This window comes from Cibotium barometz, chromosome 48 (genome assembly GCF_041138505.1).
Source record: "Cibotium barometz isolate CiBa-2024 chromosome 48, ASM4113850v1, whole genome shotgun sequence".
NCBI classification, from domain to species: Eukaryota; Viridiplantae; Streptophyta; class Polypodiopsida; order Cyatheales; family Cibotiaceae; genus Cibotium; species Cibotium barometz.
In genome coordinates, this window is record NC_141093.1 from 15,652,388 (window position 1) to 15,676,010 (window position 23,623).

Sequence of the window (23,623 nt, forward strand, 5' to 3'; positions counted from 1 at the left end):
GTATCTTGGGGCACATCAAGCTCAATGGGATTAAGGATTGCCAAAGCTTTATACTTGTTCCCTTAGTATAAGTGCTTTTCCTTTGGCTTGGGCTTCTTTCTTAAGAGATCCTTTTCCTTGCCCTTTGGGGAGGGATATTTGTGTCTTTGGGTTGGAGCGGGTTGTGAGAGAGTGTGACCTTACCTCTTGAAATAGAGCTCTTCTCTCTATTAGCTTCACATTGTCTCTTGTGTGAAGATAGGTTTCAACGGGTTCGAGGGCATTTCTGAGCGCAAGAGGCCTCCCCTACAAGGGAATCTAATGTTGAGGCACCAAAGATGGATGTGCAGCCCATCTCTTAGTCTAGAATGTTGGCTTAGGGCTTGAAGTTTTACACAAGGATAGGTTTATAATACAATGAGTGGGTTTATACAAGGTGGGAGAGGTGCACTCTTTCATAATTTTGAAGAGGTATTATGATGATTGGCGTGCTTCTTGTGGGAAGCCCCTTCATTTAGTTGTTCTCTTTATTTGATCATTATGTTTTGTTGAGTGTTATCTTGAGTCTTCTTTTTGTTCCAACAATCTTTCTCCATGTGGCCTAGTTTGCCACAAAAGTTGCACTTTACTCTGTCTCTTGGTCTTTTGGTGATGAAGAATGCTCATTCCTCTCATAATGTGATGAAGGTTCACGTGCTTTAACTTTGAGTCTTTTCCCCTCCTTAATCATGGCTTCTTTTCAATGCCAATGAAGGTAGGGTCGGGTAGATTTTTCAAGGTAGCTACCACAATGGGCCAAATGCTTCCAATATCATGCTCTTGAGAAGGATTGCTATGGCATTCTCCTCCTCTACATGACACTTTTCATTTTGTTTAAATAATCTTGAAGTGACTCACTTTCTTTGATGTCTAATCTAAAAAACTCAATTTTCAAACTAAATTTTAAGTTCTTTTTTTGGCACCAAACAAATTTTCCAGTTTATCCCATGCTCTTTTTAAATTTTCTTTGATGCAATATAATGGATGAAATTATCTCCTAACCCTAATGCAATGATGGCTAGGGCTCTCTCACCTCTTCCAAGCCAAAAAAAAGTTATCTTCTCCTTCCAATCTAGTACACTTCTCTCTTCCACTCACAATCTCCCAAAGTCCATCCTTCAAGAGTACCAATTTAAGCTTTACTTGTTATTAAATTTTGGATTGGACCTAGAAGAAAGTGAGTCACTTCAAGCTTACTAAAATAATAATTTAAAGATTAAAGCTCAAGAACTTGTTGTTTGTGCAACAAAGTGACACACACATCCTCCACATGATGTATGATGAAACCATGGCTCAAAATCTATGCAAGATATGATGAAAATTTTCAGATCATGTTGGAATTTTCATCGCCATCTATGGGGGCATTTTTAAAGATGTAGCTTGATCATACTTCCCCTCCTTTGATGCTTTAAAGTTAATCTCTAGTAGATATTCCAAATGAAGCCTAGATGTGCCCAACAAACACCTTGATGCTCTAGTAGATGTTCCAAATGAAGCCTAGATGTGCCCAACAAACACCTTGATTTTTGATGATTTTCGAGCTTGGGAAAAGAGGGGAAAAATAGATTAATGGCTAATTAGGATGCTAATGATTTAGCAAACTAGATTTGTTCTAATATGCTAATTAGGATGCTAATGATTCAGCAAACTAGAGTTGTTCTAATATGCATATATGACCAAGGAATGATGATAGTTGGCTCTACTTATTCAAAGTTGAATTTCATGCCTAGAGAGGATTAGGGTGTGTAGAAATGGATTAACATAAAAAATTTGACATAATGAGAATGCAAGAAAATAATTAGTACTAATTATAAAACTATGGCAATGACAAAACTATGGCATAATGATTAGGGCTAATGACAAAACTATTCAAGAAAATGATTAGGGATAAAACTAAGGCACAATGATAAGTTGAGATTTAGCAAAAAGCCCATGTATGATTCCACAGAGGCCTTTGTATAGGCTTGAGTACATCTATGTTAGCCACTAATTATGACTCATAACTTAATAAAGACATCCCCTAATCTTGCCTAGATTTGAGGACCACCACTCACTTGGGGCCTCATCTCACCTAATCTTGCCTAGATTTGAGGACCACCACTCACTTGGGGCCTCTTCTCACCTAATTCTAGGCGCCTTCTTTTGGGCTCCCTTTGGGATGGATATTACACATTATCCATCCCTTTGGGATGGATATTACACATTATCCTTCACATTTCGGCCTTTTTTGGGACTTTGAGCCTTAGTTTTATGGTTAGTACATGTGTTGCTTAATTTGAGGGTCACATAACACTTGCCCTTGCTCGTAATATTCACCCAACATCTCTTGCTATTTTTCAACATCCAAGCTATTAGGATCACCCAATATTTCTTGGGTTGATTAGGAGTTTCATACTTTGAAAAACATACAATTTTGGGGCTTTGAATGTGTTAGTTTCTTGCTGTTTATTTAGTTTTACAGTTTTTGCATTATTCTAGCTTCATATCCTAGTTTCTTGGTGATTTACATGATTTGGGAGTCCCCCACAAGGCTTACATTATTTTATCATATTGAATCAAGAAATAGCTTATGATTAGAAGTGTAATCCACGTCAAATACATAAGCATTAAGCTTCATTAGGTGTGGATTAGAGTAAGAGTTAATTTTTATTCATGTATTTCATATTTATTCATGCATTATTTGAACTGGTAGCTTAGAAGTATGAAAAATCAACAAGAAATAATTTAAAAAACTTAATTATTTACACAACCACCATCAACTAGGATTAGTAACCTTAAACACCCCCCATGAAATTAAAAAAAACCTTAAAAAACACTCAAAACTAGGCCAATCCAACTCTCAGTTGTTGGCAAATGTGAGCCAACAATCTTGTGAAAAAAAAAACTCGAGTTTTAAAACACATAAGTCAACATACGTGAGCTTGACATGAGTCGTGATCTTGTGTGGAGACGTGTGAGCCATGAGCCAAGACATGTGAGGCATGAGTCAACCATGCATGTGTCAATAGATGTGAGTTAGCTAGGCATGAATCAACAGATTTGAGTAGATGTGAGGCAACTAGACAAGAGTCTAGATGTAGGTATACCTAATATTATCCTAACCAATTATTACTACCTTGAGGACTTCTAAGGACATACCTACTAAGGATTTTCTTGTCATATAGTTTTTACCATCAAATCTTAAGAAAAAAAATTATCCTCTATAATTATAAGCTTTTACCTCAATCCCCTGTAATCATTCCCTATTTCTGAATGCAAGACAATATTGTTTTTCCTTGTTTTTGCCTAGAGAGAAGAAAAATTCTAGAGAGAGGTAATTTAGAATTGAGATATTTTTTGATATAAAAATCATGCTAATATCTAAGATATATTTCCCTGAAACAGAAGCTCAAAATAAATCCTCCAATGTGCATTAGCAAAAATTAATTAAATATGTGTATTAAAGACCTTAGTCTAAGGATCCACATTTCAAAAATTTTTGGATGTCCAATTAAGGTTCCTATGGGCCAATAGGATTAATCCAAGTGTTAAGATGAGATAAATCCAAAGAATAAACAAAAATACCCAAAAATGAGTAAATGCTCACATAAGATGAAGAGTTGACTGAGTACAAGGTTTATTAGTTAAAAATTAAGAGATATTAGTTAAAAAATGAGATATTTAGGAGAAATGATGCATTTTTGACACCTCACTAAAGGAGGGAATGCCACATCAAGGAGGTGCCTTTTTCTTCATGATCACTTGAGTTTTTTAATCCAAAAAATGGGATATTTTTCTCTCTCTCCTCTCTCCTGGACCAAACTGGATCAAAAAGGGGGCCAAACTGGTCCAAATCTTTTCCAAATTGAGTCAAACTAAAGTTGAAAAGCTCTAGAACCTAGTTGGACTTGGTTAGTGGGCTCCCTCACCTATAAAACCCTCATTCCTTTGTATTCTCATCTTTGAGCTATACCATGCCAGTATTATCTTAAAATAATCATATTTCTATTATCCCTTAATTTTTCTCTTTTAGGGAGCTTGGAGCTTCTCTCTCTCTCTCTCTAACAACTCTTGAAGTTGCTCTTCTCCTCTTGGTAACCAATTGATTGGGGTTTGGGGCTTCACTACTAATAAGGAAAGAATCAAGCCAATCTTAGAGGTAAGATTGTTTTTTATGGTTTTTTTTTCAATTTCCTCAAATGACTTCTTCTTCTCAACCTCTCAAGTTTGAGAAGCTTTCAAAATGATTGTTTTTATTCAAATCAAGCTTTCCGTAAGATTCTTAAAGTTTAACTAGAATTAAGTTAATCTTTATGCTTATTTGTAATGCTTTCCTTAAGTAAATCTCTCTCTTAAAAAGAATAGTCATCTTTATGGCTAAGTCTTTATATATATATATATATATATATATATATATATATATAATTAAAGGCACCTTATAAATCAAACCTTTAATTTAAAGATTATAATCACTCTCAATCCTTAATTTAAAGATATTATATATATATATATATAATTAAAGGCACCTTATAAATCAAATCTTTAATTTAAAGATTATAATGCGTTGAGGTCAAACCGGTGTGCTAGCACAAAGCACGAAGCAAATCCTGTGTGTTCAGCTCACAACCACACAAATAGTGGCCTGCCGTTAACTTTTTGTGCTTGTGTAGATTGCAATCACAGGGGCCGGAACGGCAGACGTACGTATAAATGACCGACACTGGAGCTGACGTGAACTGTTGTGCTTGCGCAAATTGCAGTCACAAGAGGGCCGGATCGGCAGACGTACGTAATGAACGGCACTGGAGCAACATGTGGCCGCAGGACCTATGATCTGCCGAACAAGCCATCCGTGACCACCGTGGCCAACTTGACAATGTCGCGCTCATTCCGGACGCACGGCAGCGTTGATAAACACGCCGGAATGTACAGGGGGGGCCATCGAGGAGACGGAGGGTCGCCATAATTCGCGTAAAAGCTCTTGCCGTAACCGTCGCCAGAACCAGGAACAGCTTTTCCGGCAGAAAATGCTTTTGTCGTAGCTGCAGCCACCGGTCCACCGGCAATGCTCTTGTCGTAGGTGCAGCCAGGATTAGCAACCGAGTTTCATATCTTGTAATAGGTGGCTGTGGCTAGACTAGGTGGTACCCAAACAATAGTTAAGTACACTACTCACACACACTAGATCCATGGCTTCTCCACACTAGATCCATCTCACCCAAACAATAGTTGAGTACACTACTCACACACACTAGATCCATCGCTTCTCCACACTAGATCCATCGTTTGTCCAAGTGAGGATCTGTACCCCAAAAAGAATAGTTCAGTGAACTATGAATTTATAATGTTCCTCGAGATGATGTGCTCAATAATTCAAAAGAAAACACTATTTATACTATGAGATGATGTGCTCAATAATTCGAAAGACGACACTCTGTATACTATGTATACATAGAGTCTTCCAAAAAAAAGTTTTGAATTTACTAGTCAAAAACTTTCGGTTGGTGTAAGTAGCTTTTGGATTTTAAAGGTATTAATACTAAAACCTTTTTAAGACTTGTAGGCATTTTGAAGGTGCAATTACACTGTACTTAGGTTTTTTTCGAGCATTCGTATATAGACTTTGGAGTGTCTTAATCAGTGGTTGAAATCAAAGGATTCCACCAGTCCTTGATTTTGAAGGGTCCCCGTTGACCCCATTTTTTCTTTCGAAGATAAACTGTAAACTTATCATTCTTTAAAGAACAGTAGAAACACACCTTACCCTTCTTTAGAAGGTCGTTCTTTTACATGTCCTTCCATCATTTTATTGACCTTATTGTACAAGCTTTCATTTATCATTTTGTAAAATTTACAAAGAATTGATTAATAAATTGATATTCATCATTGAAAAAACATGTTACATATGTAAGTGACTAACTTTATCACAATTTGAACCACACAAAGCTTCATTGGATTAAGAAGCTATTCATTTTATCGATTTGAAGAAAAACTAACATTAGAAATAATGTAAATTTTGAAGTCTATATTTCATACTCTTCCCTACCTCAATTTTTCCATTTCAATCTACATTCTCCATTTTGTCCAGAGTTGAACGCACGATAGACATGACAGTTGACATGACATGTGATGTCCTTCAAGGTTAGCATTACATGCAAATTTGACTGCCTACTATATTTTGGAATTTGACCCATCACCTACTTAATTGCAAATATAAAGTAAGTCTCATGTGGGTTTGTAAACCTTACACGTTGTGAGGTTGTTGGGTGATGGCCTCTATAACACCACTAGTAGGCACACAAGAAGACAATGTAAAGGGATCAGAACTGGCAGGCACACAAGAAGACAATGTAAAGGGATCAGAACTGGCAGACCCTAAGACCCTAGCTCTAAGGGCACTAATCAACTCTGCTCCTATCCTCAGCCCTTTAGCTGACACCTTCAGACACCCTATACACACTCCAAACCGACCCAGATGACTCCTCCAGATGTCCTCCCAAGTTAACACTCACCTCCAACACCTCTGATCTTCCACCTATATGCCACAATTGACCCTAGCTTAACACCCAGGTGACCAGAATCCTCCCCAAAACGGACACACAGCAGATGAATCAAAAACTTTCTCCCACGTGTCCTCTAACTCTCTCTGACCCTCAGGCTACTCTAAACTCAAAGAGATATCATAAGCTCTCAACTGACTGTTGCAGCTCTGACACAGAGCTGACTCTAATCTGACTGAATTGACTCATTTGATTCCGACTTAGATAGATCAAACTTCCTCTCCTATGTGTCCTCTAACACTTCTAGATCCACAAGACACTCAAACCTTACAAGGATCCAGCACTACGGACTCCCAACTGATAGCAGTTGACTCATAGCTGACTCTGGATTACCATTCAGCCCACAAACCCGTCTAAATGCTAACAGTTGACTACTGACAACTCTCCGACCAATTAACTCTAACTCACAAGCACTTCCCTGAAGCCTAGATAAGCCAAACCAAGCCCTCTACACCTTCATCTAACTTCATTTGATAGCTAAACTTGTCCGACTCTGTACCTTCTCAAATGATGTTGATGAGTCAACACTGACTCAGCACCGGCTCCCAGACTTTAGACAGACACACAAAGATGTTCTATCTCCATGAACTCGTTCAAAGTAACTGACTTACCACAACAAAAACATCAAAACATTAACACTTTCACAACTTACACAATCCAAACTCTTAGACTTCATCATATAGAAAAAAACTCATCAATGTCTCAACAGCCTTGAGACGTGGGCACAAACATAATAAGAAAATACTAAAAACCTTTTGGGGACCTCCACAAATAGACCTCAACAGCACAACTTCAAACTTTCTGAATCCACTGCCATGAACATTAGGTCTTTCTCACACACAAACAAACCAGCATTCAGCTGACACTTAGAAGCTACAATTGAGCAAGAATCTAGACTGAGCCAAGTCTCTAATAGAGATGCTGCACAAAGAACCCTCGGGGGGTGCACTACCAGAAAACCCTAGGTATCACGTGCATTCAAGAGGTATTTAAAAAACCCCTTGACTAAAATTTTTTCCTTAATAAAACAACCCCTCTTTACTTATGAACTAACGGATTTTTTCCTAAAGTTGAATAAAAAAACCCCTCTTGTTAATATAATCCTGTTAAATTTTCTCAATGTATCTACTTAAAAAACCCCTCCTGTTGAACTCATGTGGTACACTAAATTTTTTTGAGGTGAACCCCCCGAGAAAGAACCTAGGGCACACACATCCTAGCAGACTCTTTGGTCTCAAGCACACCCTTTGCTCTGACTCATCCAATCTTCTCACACTGAATTGTGCTTTTCTCTGCAATCTTAAAAATCTATAGGAACTCTAGCGTGCAATCTTCTACAAATCAAATTGACCTCCTGTAGGACTTCTTCACTACTGCAGTCGCTCTCTCTCTCAGGTGGTCTCTCTAACCACACACTTGATGAACCCCCCTTTCAAAAAGAATCTCCCCTGCCTTGCGTCCTTCCAGAACATTGTGATGCATGTCTCCTTCGATGCCTATGTTCTTTCCTCTTTTTTTTCACACCTTCACCTTTACACTTGGTTGCCACACATCGGTTTTGCCACCTACTATCCTCTACACACCATCATATATATGTTTCAACCACCTACACTCCATGTTTGGATTGGGCTTGGGATTTCCCTCACAACATATATGCACAATGATCAATTTAAGCCTATACTTATGTAATAATCTTAATAGAAACTAAATTTGTGATGTATTTCATTATTATCCATCAAGCTCCACTATAGCATGACCGATGCTTGAGGCAAAAGGATTTTCTCTTTTTTTATTTTTTTGAAAAAAAAATCAAGACTTGTAGCTTGCAAGGAAATCTCACGAATGAAGACAAAAGTCGAAGGTTTAGTTTCAAGTTATGAAGAAGTGAATACTTACATGTATGCTAGATAATAGTGCTTAGCTTGGTGATGAGGCGAAGGAGTCTTGAGACTAGCAAAGATAGCTAGTGGTGACAAGGATGTGGGTGCATAACGATTAAATCAATGTCAACTTCTATAGCATCAAAGAGATCCCTAGGCTTGACTCAACATGCCCTCCCTCTTTAGTCTACACTATCCAGTAAACTTTCAAGAAGCAAGCCAATGCCTAAGCTTGAGCACTGTGGGGGTGAGATTGGACAGAGAGAAGTGATCTTCTTTTGCTTACGGTATCATAAATTTGGTGCACTTTGGTCACATGGTTATCACTTTCGAGTGGAGCAAATAGATAAGAAGAGAACAACATTTGACTACGGTGTTAAGGCCAATTTCGTGTAAAAAAGTCGTTCAAGTGCAAGTGACCTAAATAGTGAAGTTGGTATGCTTGATTACTATGGAACGATACAAGACATTATGAAGGTTGGGTTCAAAAAGTCTTCTATGTTCATTTTTTATATGAAGTGGTTCAAGGTGGTGACTCAAGGACCACAAGCAACCATGCACAAAGATAAGAGCCAATTTGTTCAAGTAGACTCCCTAAAGATATGAACAGACCAAAGGGACACATAGTAGGTCGTCTTCAAGGTAGACCCGAGAGATCATAGGTGGTTGTTTGTAATCCAAATTAATCCATGTAATAAACAAATATTTGAAGAATTCAAGAAGCATGAGAATCAGATATTGATCCAGTCGAACAACTAGAAGAAGGGTCTAATGAAAGGTATAGTATGTGAAGTGGTTCAAGGTGGTGACTCAAGGACCACAAGCAACCATGCACAAAGATAAGAGCCAATTTGCTCAACTAGACTCCATAAAGATATGAATAGACCAAAGGGACACATTTGTGCTACGGGAGCATTGTGATGAGTAGGTTGTCTTCAAGGTAGACCCGAGAGATCATAGGTGGTTGTTTGTAATCCAAATTAATCCACGTAATAAACAAATATTTGAAGATATGGAAATATCATATGCAGTAAAGGTTGAGGAATTCACTCAAGAAGCATGAGAATCAGATATTGATCCAGTTGAACAACTAGAAGAAGGGTCAAATGAAAGGTATAGTAATTGAACAACTAGAACTTAAACCAAAATCAAACACAATGGCTAATCCGAAATTCAAAGAATCAACACAACCACCTCCAATGCCAGAAATAGAAGAGGACGATATGGATGAACTACCTTTCTACTCCTATAACAAACAAAGCTCCACCCATTGATGAAGATGAAGATTGAGAGGTCTTTCTAGAAATAGATGTATTTAAAGCCATGGATCTAGCTGAGGATGGGAGAGTCGATGATGAGCTATAACATCTTATTTGTTTTTTATTTGATAAGAAATACTTGGTTTTTGTCACAATTTTCTTGTTTGGGACCATTAATGCAAGCTTTGGCAGATACTTGCATAATTTCTTGTAAATATTGCTACATATATCCTTGTATTTGGGATCATTAGTGTAAGCTTTAGCAAGTAAATATTGTCATATTAATTTTGTTACATATCTTTGTATTTGTTTGAAAAGTTACTAAAACCTGAGTTGATAAGGACTATGAGAACTAAAAAACATTGGAATTTTTTTCAAAAAACACACTAAACAAAAAACAAAAAAATATGTTTTCAATGCCCATATCAACATTATCCTAGACCCGTATTTTGATGTTTTTTGACAAACATAGACGCTTATTTCGATAGTGATTTTGATGCTTATTTTCATGAAGCGAGTACTGTCAAAACTAACCACCAATGAAGGCTAAAGATCTTGTAGTAGTGATATTATTTCAATACCTTAGATATTGGACAAAGGTTAAATTTAATTAAAGAAAATCCCAATTTTGGAAAAGCACTTTATTAATGGCTCCAAGGACTATTGTTAATAATATGATTGAAACATTACATGAGGGAGAAGGAACCATATACGTTGGGGGAAAGACTGCATTTAATCTTATATACTTTGATTATTATCTTATGTGTTTGCTTATTCTTGGTGTAAGGTTTAATGTTCCATTCATGGTATTTGAATTCTTCTATTTATTTGGTTTACATGGAGAAGGCAAATCTCCAAATACCAAATAAATAGAAGCCTTGGAATTCTTCTATTCATTTGGTTAATATGGACAAGGCAAATCTCCAAATACCAAATAAATAGAAGAATCTCAATGCGGCATATTTATTTGGTTAATATGGACAAGGAAAATCTCTAAATAACAAATAACTGGAAGAATTCTAATATGGCATAAATAGAAGAATCTCCAAATACCTTGGAATTCTTCTACTTATTTAGTATTTAGAGATTTTCCTTGTCCATATTAGCCAAATAAATAGAAGAATTCCAATATATTTGAATTCTTCTATTTATTTACTATTTAGAGATTTTCCTTGTCCATATTAACCAAATAAATAGAATAATTCTATTATATTAGAATATTTATAGCTCACAAGTCCAACAACATAGCTCAAGTCTAGCCTAGTAATGGTCATGTAGATCAAGCTACCCACTATGCGTCTGTACGTAGTGGGGTCCTCCAAAAGCTCACTTGTATATGCAAAAAACTTTGTGTTATGTTCCAATGGCACTAAAATAGGCTTATAGGCTGTCATTCTTGAGCGACCGCATTTTTTCGCGTCTTCCTATCTGTGGAGACCCTTGGATATCGAGGATTCGATAGATCTTCGTAGAGGCCCCCCTTCGCGATATCAGCATTTATTTTCAAGACAGGTTTGTAGCAAACCTCTTCCACACTTGGTAGCTTCTTCGCCCCACCATCATCCAGGTTCTCCCCATGTGTCGTTCCCCCACCTGGTCACAAGGAGAGAGAGAGAGAGAGAGAGAGAGAGAGAGAGAGAGAGAGAGAGAGAGAACCCTTGGCCTTGAACCCTCACTTCCACCTTCCCTCGAGACACATGATTGGCACCCAATTGCACGTGTCTTGGGGCCAGCTCTAGCTTTGGGTGCTTGGCAGAGCTATTGTCGACTCCCGGAGCTGATACAATAGGAGAGGAGCCTCCACTATGATCCATGACATTGACTCTGCCAACATACTTAGACAACATGTCCAAGCCATACTGCCTCTGCAATAACAAAATGCCATGAGGTGATCTCACCACCTCTATGCCCAAGAAATAGTGTAACTTACCCAAATCTTTCATCTCAAACTTTTGCTTCTACTGACATCATGTATGTCAGTATCACTATCACCAGTGATAATCAAGTCATCCACATAGATGAATAATAGCATTATACCTCTATCGGTATTTTTCACATAAAGTGAAAAATTTGCATTGGATATCTAAAAGCAGATACTCCCCAATCTTGTTTGACCATGCTCTTGGTGCCTGCTTCAATCCATACATAAAGTGAAAAATCTGCATTGGATATCTAAAAGCAGATACTCCCCAATCTTGTTTGACCATGCTCTTGGTGCCTGCTTCAAGCCATACAAGGCTTTGCGTAACCTTTACACAAAATTTGGGTATGCATTACTCTCATAACCTAATGGCTGCATCATGTATACTTCGTCTTGCAAATCACCATGCAAGAAGGCATTCTTTACATCCATCTGATATAAAGACCAACCCTTTGCAACCATAGCAATGATAACTCTCACGGTTTCCATTCTTGCAACTGGACTGAATGTCTCCTCATAGTCAATGCCATAAGTCTACGTATAGCCCTTGGCAACCAATCGTGCCTTATACCTTCTCATCACACTGAACCATGAGCTTTTTGCTTAACTTTATACACCCACTTACATCCAATTGCCTTGTTTTCCTTAGGCAAAGGTACTAACTTCCATGTTGCATTTGTATCCAATGCTACCATCTCCTCATTCATGACATCATCCCATTTCTTATTTCCAAGTGATTGCTCAAAAAAAGTGGGCTCCAACTTCTGTATTACTTTAATCATGTAAGCATAATAATGGGCTATATTCATCGTATCTCAACCTGTTAATAGGGTACCTAAACCTCGTAGACCTGCATACACTTGGATCAATGTCCTCAAAATAGCTCTGGTTCTCCTTACACAAAAGTAACCACAAATGGAATGCCAAGCTCCTCATCAAGGGTCTACTCAAAGCCGCCATATTCACCATCCACATATGAGTGACTTGTTGATAGATCAGGCACAAAAGTACCTTTTTCTTTCTATTACGTGTGATACATGTGTACCTATATCTGTCCTCAACCTGCTTGACCATGGACTAACATTGGATCCACTGCTCGAGGACTCTCCAACTCCACTAAGCACCTATGATTACTCCTCTACATGTGGTGCAACATCAGCACTTCTTACATCTGCATCTTTTGTTGCCTTTTACCCCGCTGGTGCATACCAACTTCTCACCTTATCAAAGATAACATCTCTGCTTACTCATATCGCATGAGTGGTAGGGTTATCACATCTATAACCTTTCTTCTCCATAGCATAACCAATAAAGATGCATTTCTTTGCCTTAGGATCCAACTTCATTCTTACTTCATTAGGAACATGCACATGCAATACACCCAAACACTTTCAAGTGAGAAACATCCGGGCTTATTCTTGTAAACTTTTGTTGCCTTTTACCGTTGGTGCATACCAACTTCTCACCTTATCAAAGATAACATCTCTGCTTACTCATATCGCATGAGTGGTAGGGTTATCACATCTATAACCTTTCTTCTCCATAGCATAACCAATAAAGATGCATTTCTCTGCCTTAGGATCCAACTTTATTCTTACTTCATTAGGAACATGCACATGCAATACACCCAAACACTTTCAAGTGAGAAACATCTGGGATTATTCTTGTAAACTTCTGTTCATTTGTCATACCATGAACAACCTATTCATAATGTACACATTAGTTTCTACTGCTTCTATCCAAAAATAATGTCGCATATTCTTTTCATACATCAAGGCACCTGCCACTTCTGCAATGTGCCTATTTTTTCTTTGTACAACACCATTCTGTGCGGAGTGTACCTACATGTAAACTGTCTCTTGATTTCTTATTACTTTCTCAAGAAATCATTGAACTCATTGGAGAAATACTCTCCCCCACCATCTAATCTCAAGCATTTTATTTGCATGCCTTTTTCCTTCTTTAGCAAGACTTTAAAAAATCTCTATCAAACATCTCACTTTTCTCCTTCATGAAGTAAACCCACACTTTCCTGACATAATACCTACAACCTAAAATTGTTGCAATCTTGGTCGGTCCCCATACATCTGAATGTATAACATCTAATGGCCTTGCACTGACATGCTTTTCATGTGGAAAAGCATGTTTGGCCTACTTACCAAGCTAGCATGCTTAACATACTTTATGCATACCATCAACCTTAAACTTTGGCAAACCTCCAACAATATTTTGGGCCTGCATAGACTTCAGTTTGCTATATATCCACATGACCAATACGCTTGTGCTATATGTCAATATCTGCAACAATAACACATGTTCTATGCGTAAACATGACTGCCTTTATCTAAGGTATGTTCACATCCAAAGTAACCATCCTACCATTTATGTTACCCTTTGCAACCAAGTGACACTGATTTTTGAAGTCTTTTACAAAACATCCATGAGGGTTAAACCTTACTTACAGACCTTGCTCAACCATCTGTCTACTAACAGAAACTAGGTTCTTTGCAATATTTGGAACATGAAGTACATCTACGAAGTAATTCATTTTTCCATCCTGCATAGACAATGGCACTTTACCAACATGCGCAATGGGATGCCCAGTATCATCACCTATTTCTACATAACCTAGTTTTTTCATTTTTTGCATGTCTCTAAACCACTCACCATGATTGGTCATGTGGTTAGAGACTCCAGAATCCATATACCATATATCTTAAGATCCTAACACATCTCTTGTTGTGGAACTGAGCATGTGCTGCATCACAAACAACTGTTCAATCTTGTCATCACCACCCTGTTTACTAGATGATGCATAGTTGCCTTGCTGCAACTTTCCACTTTTAATGTCATTCTACTTTATATAGTAGACATTTGCCATGTGCCTTGGTTTTCCACAATAATAGTGCTCTATGCTATTTGCACTCTGATTTCTTTGCCAAACACCTTGGCCTCTTTGGCTCACCCTGCCCCTAAACTGGCCTCTTCCACCTATGTATGATTGCTAATGTGTTGTGAATCATTGGACTGTTGTTGTCTAGAATTCTAGTTTTCCACTTTTAATGTCATTCTACTTTATATTGTAGTCATTTGCCATGTGCCTTGGTTTTCCACAATAATAGTGCTCTATGCTATTTGCCATGTGCCTTGGTTTTCCACAATAATAGTGCTCTATGCTATTTGCACTCTGATTTCTTTGCCAAACACCTTGGCGTCTTTGGCTCACCCTGTCTCTAAACTGGCCTCTTCCACCTATGTATGATTGCTATTGTGTTGTGAATCATTGGACTGTTGTTGTCTAGAATTCTAGTTTCCTTGTCACCACCTTGGCCTCGACTGCAACCTCTACCTGAATTAGAGTAGAAGGCCTATTCTGATGTGTTACTGCTTTGTGAAGAAGAGCCCTTACACCTAGATCTATTGGATTGGCATTCTCTCTAGATAACTTTGGAGACTCCTCATTGTCTCCGTCAACATAGTCCCAAAATCCTTTACCCACCATTAGGAAATCGATTATTCTGAAATTCCACGCATGGAAGTTGTTCTTGTCCATCTTCTCATTGAATCATAAACTTGCAAACATACAAATTCTTTATGCAACTTGTAGCATAACAATATGTTATGTGTGATAACTGCTATAGCGGTACTTCAACACTTGTATGTCCCTAGATCTGATCAGAGTATATGTACATACACCCATTTCAACAATTCATGTGTAAACACTGCCTACACTCCCAAAATGCAATGTTGCACTATAGTAACTAAATTTCGACCAGGGATAGTTCTCTACTAAAACTTCCTGAAATTGTCAAAAATATCTTGCAATGACTGAACGGAGACTAAAACACACTCGAAACGTAAATTTGGCTACCAAATTTCGGTACAAAGTTCTTAGTACTACGTACCACACAGGCACCTCCAAGCTTGCGAAGACACCTCCTCAATCGGAGATGTGTAGCTCCGAGAGCTACTGAGGGGGTGTTGTACCTAAACAAGAAGTGGAAGAGATGATGATGCTTTTACCCGTGTACCACTTCCTTCCTTGCTTGTTCTTTCTCTTGCTTGCCTCCTATCCTCTCACACGAACCAAAGCTCTGATACCATAAAGAGAATGTGGGGGAGAGGGAGAGCTTGAGTTCCTTGCAAGCAAACACACACACACAAGAGAATGTAAGACACAAGAGATAGATGGATGGCTGAAGTTTCTTCTATCTTCTTCTCTTCTCTACAACCATGCCAGTGGCATAAGTTTGGAAGTTATCATCCAAGCGGGTCATCAATGTCTTCCATAGCATTAGTTGAGCTTGATATCTCAACATTACAATCTATCCTAGATTGTGAACGAGAAGCTGTATAAGAATCACTTCCAAGCATGGAAGTGCAAGTTACTACTACAAGTGAAGGTTTACTGCAAGTGCAGTTATTTTTTAAAAATTTAATCATTATTTGGTAAGTTGTACCAGTAATCATATCTAACAATCTATCCTAGATTACAAGCAAGAAGCTGGACAAGACTCATTTCCAAGCATCATGGAAGTTCAGGATGACTAATTTTCTTATGGGAAAAGGATATTGGGAGTTCATCACAAGTGATAAAAAGGAGCTACAGATTGGTGAAGAAAATCTCACCTGTAAGCATATAAAGCATGGCATGAAAAGAGCCAGAAAGGTACTATACTGGTCGTCTATCAGTGTGACAGATTTTATGATTATGCATATACAATATATACAAGACGATGTGCACAAATGCCTAAGTGAAGATAAATAGCACAAACATCCAAGCTTAGAAGATGCAGCTAATGCACAAAATTTTGTCATGAAAAGGAATTATGGCCCCTTCCCACTTCTTTAACTTTCCTGTGAATCTATCTAAGGTCCATTCCACCAGTTGTTTATTTGTGGCATCCACCCCAAAGGGAACTCCCAGATGTCTGACAATCTACCCTCTTTTAACAACCTCACATCCCCACCTTCCAAGTCAAAAATATTATCTTCAGAGAGACTTATAATTTTGGATTTTTTAATATTGCACCTTGATCCAAAAGCATCTGCAAACTCATGTATGATACTTAAAGCCTGTCTCATATTTTCATTATCAGCCTTCAAGAACTGCAAAGTGTTGAATGACTAGCTGCTCTCATTGTATCTCAGTCTTAATCCAGTTTACATTCCCTTTCAAAGAGGCATCTTCCAAGGCAACAATCAGAGGATGAGAAGCAATAGCAAACAACAAGGGAGCAAGAGGGCATCCTTGTCTCATAGATCTATTGATAACAAATCCTCCAATCACTCTACCATTCAACAAGACATTAGATTGACTTCCCCAAGTAAGAGTGTAAATGCAAGTAGCCACTTTGGGTCCAAAACTTAGTTTTTCCATCACTCTAGCCACAAAGGACCAATACACTCTATCATAGGCTTTTTCCAAATCAAGTTGTAGCATGACACACTTCTGATGTGTTTTTAGAGAAATGTCTCTGCCTAGCATAGCTGCAAATATATTATCACAAATTGACCTACCTTTGATGAACCCATGCTGCCTTCTAGATATCACCTCTTGCAATATAGGGGTAATCCGGATGGCAATTACTTTGGCCATAATTTAATATATAACTGTTAACAAAGTGATTGGTCTCCAATGCCCAAATCTACTATAAGCAACTTGTTTAGGTATCAGGTTCACCAACCCTTCCTTGCAGTCCTTATCCAAGGTGCTAGAGTTGAAGGCCTTATTACAAACCTCCCAGACTATATGTCCTTCAAGGAAGGCTAGAAGGCAATAAAAAACTCAATAGTCAAGCCATCCCAGCCTGGGGCTTTCTCCCTACCCAACTTCAAGAGTGCCACCTAGCATTCTTCAATGTCCACATCTCTCTCCAGCCATCTGGCTTTATCAGAATCCACACTATGATTGACCAGCCCAAGAAGCTTATTCTCAACTTGAAACCTTTTATAAGAAAAGTCCTCTTTAAGGCTAAGAGTAGAGCCAAGAAATTCTACCCATTTCTTTGCAATTAGCCAAATGCCCTCTCTCATCTAAAATCTCACCCATAACTTCTCTACTATTCCTCCCCCCAGCAAGCTTAAATAGAAAATTCTCAAGTTTTCTTCTATTGTTAAAGGTTTTCCATCTTGTCCAACTCTCTTCCTTTCTAGCACATTCATCATCTTCTTGTTTCAAGGCATTCTGGCACCTGAAATATTCAGTGATTTCATCCTCAGTGAGTCTATCTATCTATCTTTTCTTTTGAAGACATTCCAATTGTCTGGTCCAGTTCCTCCTTTCCTGTCTTCTCTCCTCAGCTCTCAGCTTCCCCATAGCCCTAATAATCCCTTGCATCTCATTAGCAAACATTCTCCATGAAAGGAAACACATGCACCAACCTATGGCCCATGAAAAGCGGAGTTTTCATAAACAGCTCTGAGACAGATTGCCCTTTAATGAACAAAACATTGAAAAATCCCTTTCCTAGGTAAAACACATTAGAAACCACTCTATCATGCAAAACCTCCTGTTGTTGCAACCACTTACCTACCTCTGTCTTAGCAGGAGGTTTACCAGGACAGAAAATGATCACACTACTACACAAAGAAAACAACCCAATTTGATGCTTGATCAACTCAGGGTTCACCCTCATGCATACCTTCCTTCCTTGAATTTGAGCATGCGTATCAAGTCTCACGTCAAGCCAATCAGGAACATTTTTCTTCCTCTCCCTCTCACCACCTTCTTCGTCTCGCGAGGTCGCTTCATGTCCTCTGTCTCCCCTCCAGTTCCCAATCCCCCTAGCCCTTGCATGCTCCTCAACTTCTTGCAACCACAAATCAGCCATCTTGAGCGTGCATGCACGCACAAACAGTTAGATGTCCTTTCAATGTACAAGGACATGCGTCCCCACACGTGTTGAGTTAAATCTCCCACTGTCCCACTATGTTTACTCACTACTCGTATGGAGTCTCTCACACGCCACTCTCTTCACACAACCTTTACATTGATTTTTTTAACTTTTGAATTAAAAATCCCTAATATATTTTTTGTAACTCCACATGAGAATTAAACTCCTTATAGTGAACTCATGTGATATCTTACATATTAATCACTAGCTCCTTAGCCAAGGCTAAAGTGGACATTAGAAATAGATTAAAAAACAACCTTCTTAACTTTAAATTCTGAACCCTAAAAAAAGAGGATATATAAAATCAATAAAAAAATAGAAAATTCATAAAACATGAGCAATGAGCCGGGACTCTTTTCGGTTTTTCTGTAAAAAACGCACCTTTTTTAGGGACCTTTATATTAGAGAGAGTAGAGACAACGAAATTCAATTGAGAAATCAAATTAATAAAGAGAAAACAATTAAATTAAGAAAGACTTGCATCTTTCTTAAAATACAATTAAATTAGCGCAACACCGGTTAAATTAAATTGAGAGAAACAATTAAATTAAGAAAGACTTGCATCTTTCTTAAAATACAATTAAATTAGATTCTTGAAAAAAAAATCCTGCTTCCATTGAAAATTGATTTTGATTATTTTAGTTGAAAAAAACCGGTAGATTTTCGAGATTTTCGAAGGAAAAAACAGTGAAAGTTTTCCTTGTTATTTTGACTAGTTAGGAAAATTGTGTTTTTTTTTTTTCCTGACCAGTGGCCTAGACCAAACAGAAAAGCCCAAAAAAAAAAAGAGGGGAAAAATAAAGCACTGTGATTTTTTCATGTTTCTGCCTTGTAGAATTCTGCTCTGTTGGTTTTTTTTTCCTTTTTTCTGGCATTAATGTGATGCACCATTGCTTTTTTTTGCATTAATGTCAGCCACCATTGCAATGGTTTCTGATTTGGCCTGCTTCTCATCATCCTTAATTATTGGAACCGCATTTCTGTAAATAATTGCATACAGCACAAGCTGCGCCATCCCTGATAAGCAACCCATGCCATTGGGTATCTGCATTAATACCCCCCCCCCCCCCCCCCCCCCCCCCCCCCCAAAAAAAGCTATTAAAAACTCTGATTAGTACTTTTTTGCCTTGATTATCAACCCCCCTTATGAGAATTTTAACACTCTAATTGCAGATTAATATGCTGCTTACTGCCAGAAAAACGTCCTTCGTCACCACAGAGTACCCCGACCACACTGCTCCATTGAGAAAATTAAAGAGCGAAAGCAGAAATGGCATGTATTCCACACTCCTTGTGCGTATCACCATTCCCTGCTTGGCAAACCATTAAGCAACATCATTAACCAAAAATTGCAATCAATATGATTAAGCTGCATCAATATTGCCCTAGCGATCGTAATTATACTATCCTTACCCTAACAATTTTGTAATTAATCACCCTAGCAATGCCGCATGCCCTGATTAAACTCCTGATTAACATAATTAGCTGCAGTCAGCTTCAGAAAAATCAGAATGATCTACAATTTGCAGCTTACCATGACCGATAGAGGAGAAGAATACATTGCTACGGTCACCACAACACAGATAGATCCTGCAGCTACCTGGCGTCTCTTCAGAGTGTGAAGACCAAAAAGCACTGCTAAGATCACCACCGCATAAGCAACCACCACTACCAATATCCATTTCATCATTTGCTTCTACATAAATATATCAAACACTTGCATCAGTCACCTTAATTAATTATCAAATGTAACTTGAACTATATCTATGTTTAGATAACCAAAGGTTAGTCCATATGAGATTCGTACAAAAGATTAGTGTAATTAGTGTGATTAGAGTTTTGTTGGGTATTCCATAATTCGACCAGTGTTGATCCAAGTGTTCAGTGTGAGATTACTACAAAAGATTAGTGCGATTAGTGATAAGAGCTTTGTTGGGTATAATTCCATAATTCCAGTGTTCATCTTCCCCCCCCCCCCTTAGTAGATCCTTAACCAAGTGTTAGTCTATATGAGATTAGTGCAAAACATAAGTGTGATTAGTGATTAGAGTTTTGCTCGCTATTCCATTCCAGTGTTGATATATGAGATTCCTACAAAAGATTAGTGAGATTAGTGATAAGAGCTTTGGATATAATTGCATTCCCCCTTGAGTAGATCCTTAGCCAAGTGTTAGTCCTATATGAGATTAGTGTGATTAGTGATTAAAACGGGACTGATATTGAGATTAAGGGAGGATTAATAAGCACCACCTTCTTCTCTGTGACAGCATATGTGAAAAAGATGGCGATGTAGAAGAGCTCAAGGGCGACGCCGAATCCATTGACGGTCAAGATCAAGACGCTGTGAGGCTTAATGAAAGGCATGCCATAGAGCACCCATAACAAGCAATTAAAAAGAGTGCAGAAATAAGGAAGGCCGGAGAACTCCTCCGTTGAACGCTTCTTGATGATCCTGTAAAACGTTGGCCTGCAGCAGCACCGGTGATTAATATCTGTTTTAAGAAAATGTTATCGATAAAGCTGATTAATATCTGATTAATATCTGTTTTAAGAAAATGTTATCGATAAAGCTGCCTAATCTACTATTTCTAGAGCTTAATCATCCTACAAGCTAAGATTAATAATGTAAGATTAGGGATAATCTCTCGTGCTTACGCTGGTGACAAAAACAAGGCTGTTGCCGTTGCATTTCCTGCAAACAAATGATCGCCTTCTTAGATAAGCATGGAATTATGTGCGATTTTTTTTTTGTGAAATTCCATGCAAAATTCCTTTCAAAATCCAAGGAATAAGATTCCATGCAAATTTCCTTTCAAAATCCAAGGTATAAAATTCCATGCAAAATTCCTTTCAAAATGCAAGGAATAAAATTCCTACATTCTTATTATCACATAATCTGCCTTGTCTCTTCCAAACCATATCTAACCTTCTCCTCAGCACACAAATTGATCCCCTAATGATTGCCTTAATCTAGCTCAAATCAACTTCCTTGCTGAATTTTTGCTATTACTTAAGCACCATTAGATCAAGCATAATTAAACCACTCACAAGTAAGATACAAGATAACCTTTCCTTCTTCTTCTTCTTTTTTTCAACTACTTAAGCACACTAGTTGATCCACTAATGATTATCTGAGTCATCTTCTATTACTCACACTACTTCATCCACTAATGGCTATCTTGTTCATCTTTATTAATAAAAACTAAGTAAGTGAACTATCTTTCTTATATCTACTACAACTTAAGCACAAATAAGTCCACCATTAAGAATTGCTAATCATTGTTATTTTTGCCTAACATACAAAAGTACTAGTTTTCTTTACATTCACAATGTCGAATTCTGGTCATTTCTAATCATTTGCTAACCTTTATAATTCCCTTAAATTCTTCAACAAAACTAATCAATACTAATCCTTATAGTTCCCTTAAATTTTCTACTAGATAGTGAGTGAGCAATGAAATCTTCCTATACATACACTTACACTTACTTTAAATAACTCCAAAACTATTGAGCAATATCTCCTCACAATGATTTGGCTTAATATTGATACTTACCAATCATACCAAAGGCAAATTTCAAATTTAGTTGCATGGTGATGAAGGCTACTTCAGTTTATTTAGAATGATTATATAAGAACGATAGTGAGCTACTAGTATATAAAGTTGCAAAATGTGCAAAAGAGGGTGCAAATGAATAGGGGACAAGTGGATGCTTAAAGAGGGAGGAGGGGAAGAAGGAAGAAAGCTGGCCACAAGGTAAGCTGCCTATGGCCTAATTGCTTAATGTTATGTGTCTATGTGGTTGTTGCCTTCTTGGTTGAATGCCTTTGCATTATATATAGCAAAAAAGAGTATCAATGTGAGCTCAATGCGCGTCACTTACAAGATGTCCCAAAAAATGATTCCCTTGAAAAATACAGAGATGTCTCATTTTAGGGTTTTTTGCAAGGTCATATTGAAAAATATGTAGTTATTTGGCAATTTCAAAAATCACCATAAATGTGCAGGTGTCACATCAAAAAAACATGGCAAATTTTGACGTTCAAAAATCTAACGAAAATATTTCCATTGACTCAAATAAAACTTGACAAATTTGAAACTCTTGTTTTCTATCTAAAACAGACCTTCTTTCATTATTGTTGTTGGAAGAAAATTTGAATATTTTTTATATTTCTGAAAATCTCTCTCTCTCTCTCTCTCTCTCTCTCAGTTTCCCTCTCTTGTTTACTCTTTTCTTCCTTCTTCACCTTGTTCTTCATGCCACGTGGCCTAAGGAGTCTCAATGTTTATCCATATAAGCTTTTGATGGCTTACAAATCTCCCTATATAGAGGAGAATTTGCACCACTATTCCTCAAAACATGTGTGTGTGTGTGTGTGTGTGTGTGTGTGTGTGTGTGTGTGTGAGAGAGAGAGAGAGAGAGAGAGAGAGAGAGAGAGAGAGAGAGAGAGAGAGAGAGATGTGATGTTGGATGTGCTCTCAACAATTGCTGCTCATGTGGTGCTTTTGTAAGTGTCTTCTAACAATTCTATCATGCTAAGCCTACTTTTAGTTACACTCTAGGTACTTATTGGCCTTGACATAATCTCTTTTGCTAGGGGTTGGCATGATACATAGCTTTGACCTCATTTTTAATATCCTATTTCATAGGGACTGGCATGATATATAGTTTTGACCTCATTTTTAATATCCTATTTTTCCACAGTTGAAGTGATAAACTAATCCTCAGATACACTTAAGCATTACATTGATCCCCAAGATAAATTTGAAGCATCACAAATAAATCCATTTTAGATTTGGTCCCTTCTCTTTACATCTCACTTTTTTAAACTTTAAGTCCTAAATGGATCACTAGTGTCTATTTTAAGACTTAAATCAATCTTTAGTATTCATTTTATGCCCCAAATTAATCCCTTGTTTCCTTTTAAGCCCTAAACCAATCCCTAATTTTAAGACCTCAGCCTATCCTTGCTAACGTTTTTGAGCGCTATACTAATCCTTAATATCCATATATATTTTTCCAACCTTTTAATGTTGAACTCCAAATAATATCTTTTATGTAAAATGTAATGGTTTTCAAGCTTTTGAGCCTTACCAACATATTAATCATA

The 23,623-nt window shown here is 37.6% G+C and overlaps 1 protein-coding gene across 1 annotated transcript; it reads right to left on the reverse strand.

Annotated features, from left to right (window-relative positions):
* Positions 1-19,125: 19,125 nt before the first annotated feature.
* Positions 19,126-22,329, reverse strand: LOC147610865 (bidirectional sugar transporter SWEET7b-like). The gene is made up of 6 exons (XM_086785144.1): positions 22,068-22,329; positions 21,169-21,205; positions 20,764-20,980; positions 20,048-20,209; positions 19,704-19,823; positions 19,126-19,558 (listed from the first exon to the last, which is right to left on the reverse strand). The coding sequence occupies exons 1-6, from the start codon at positions 22,102-22,104 to the stop codon at positions 19,388-19,390; spliced, it is 744 nt and encodes a 247-aa protein (XP_086641270.1). The 5' UTR covers positions 22,105-22,329; the 3' UTR covers positions 19,126-19,387.
* Positions 22,330-23,623: the final 1,294 nt, after the last annotated feature.

What these genes read in the sequence shown, in the direction of transcription:
- LOC147610865 (XM_086785144.1), bottom strand. Translation starts at nt 22,104, where the DNA reads ATGCAACTAAATTTGAAATTTGCCTTTGGTATGATTG. An exon ending in GCCTTGTTTTTGTCACCAGC is followed by an intron (nt 20,981 to 21,168) that starts GTAAGCACGAGA and finishes GTGCTGCTGCAG; the next exon opens with GCCAACGTTTTACAGGATCA. An exon ending in ATGCTGTCACAGAGAAGAAG is followed by an intron (nt 20,210 to 20,763) that starts GTGGTGCTTATT and finishes ATATTTATGTAG; the next exon opens with AAGCAAATGATGAAATGGAT.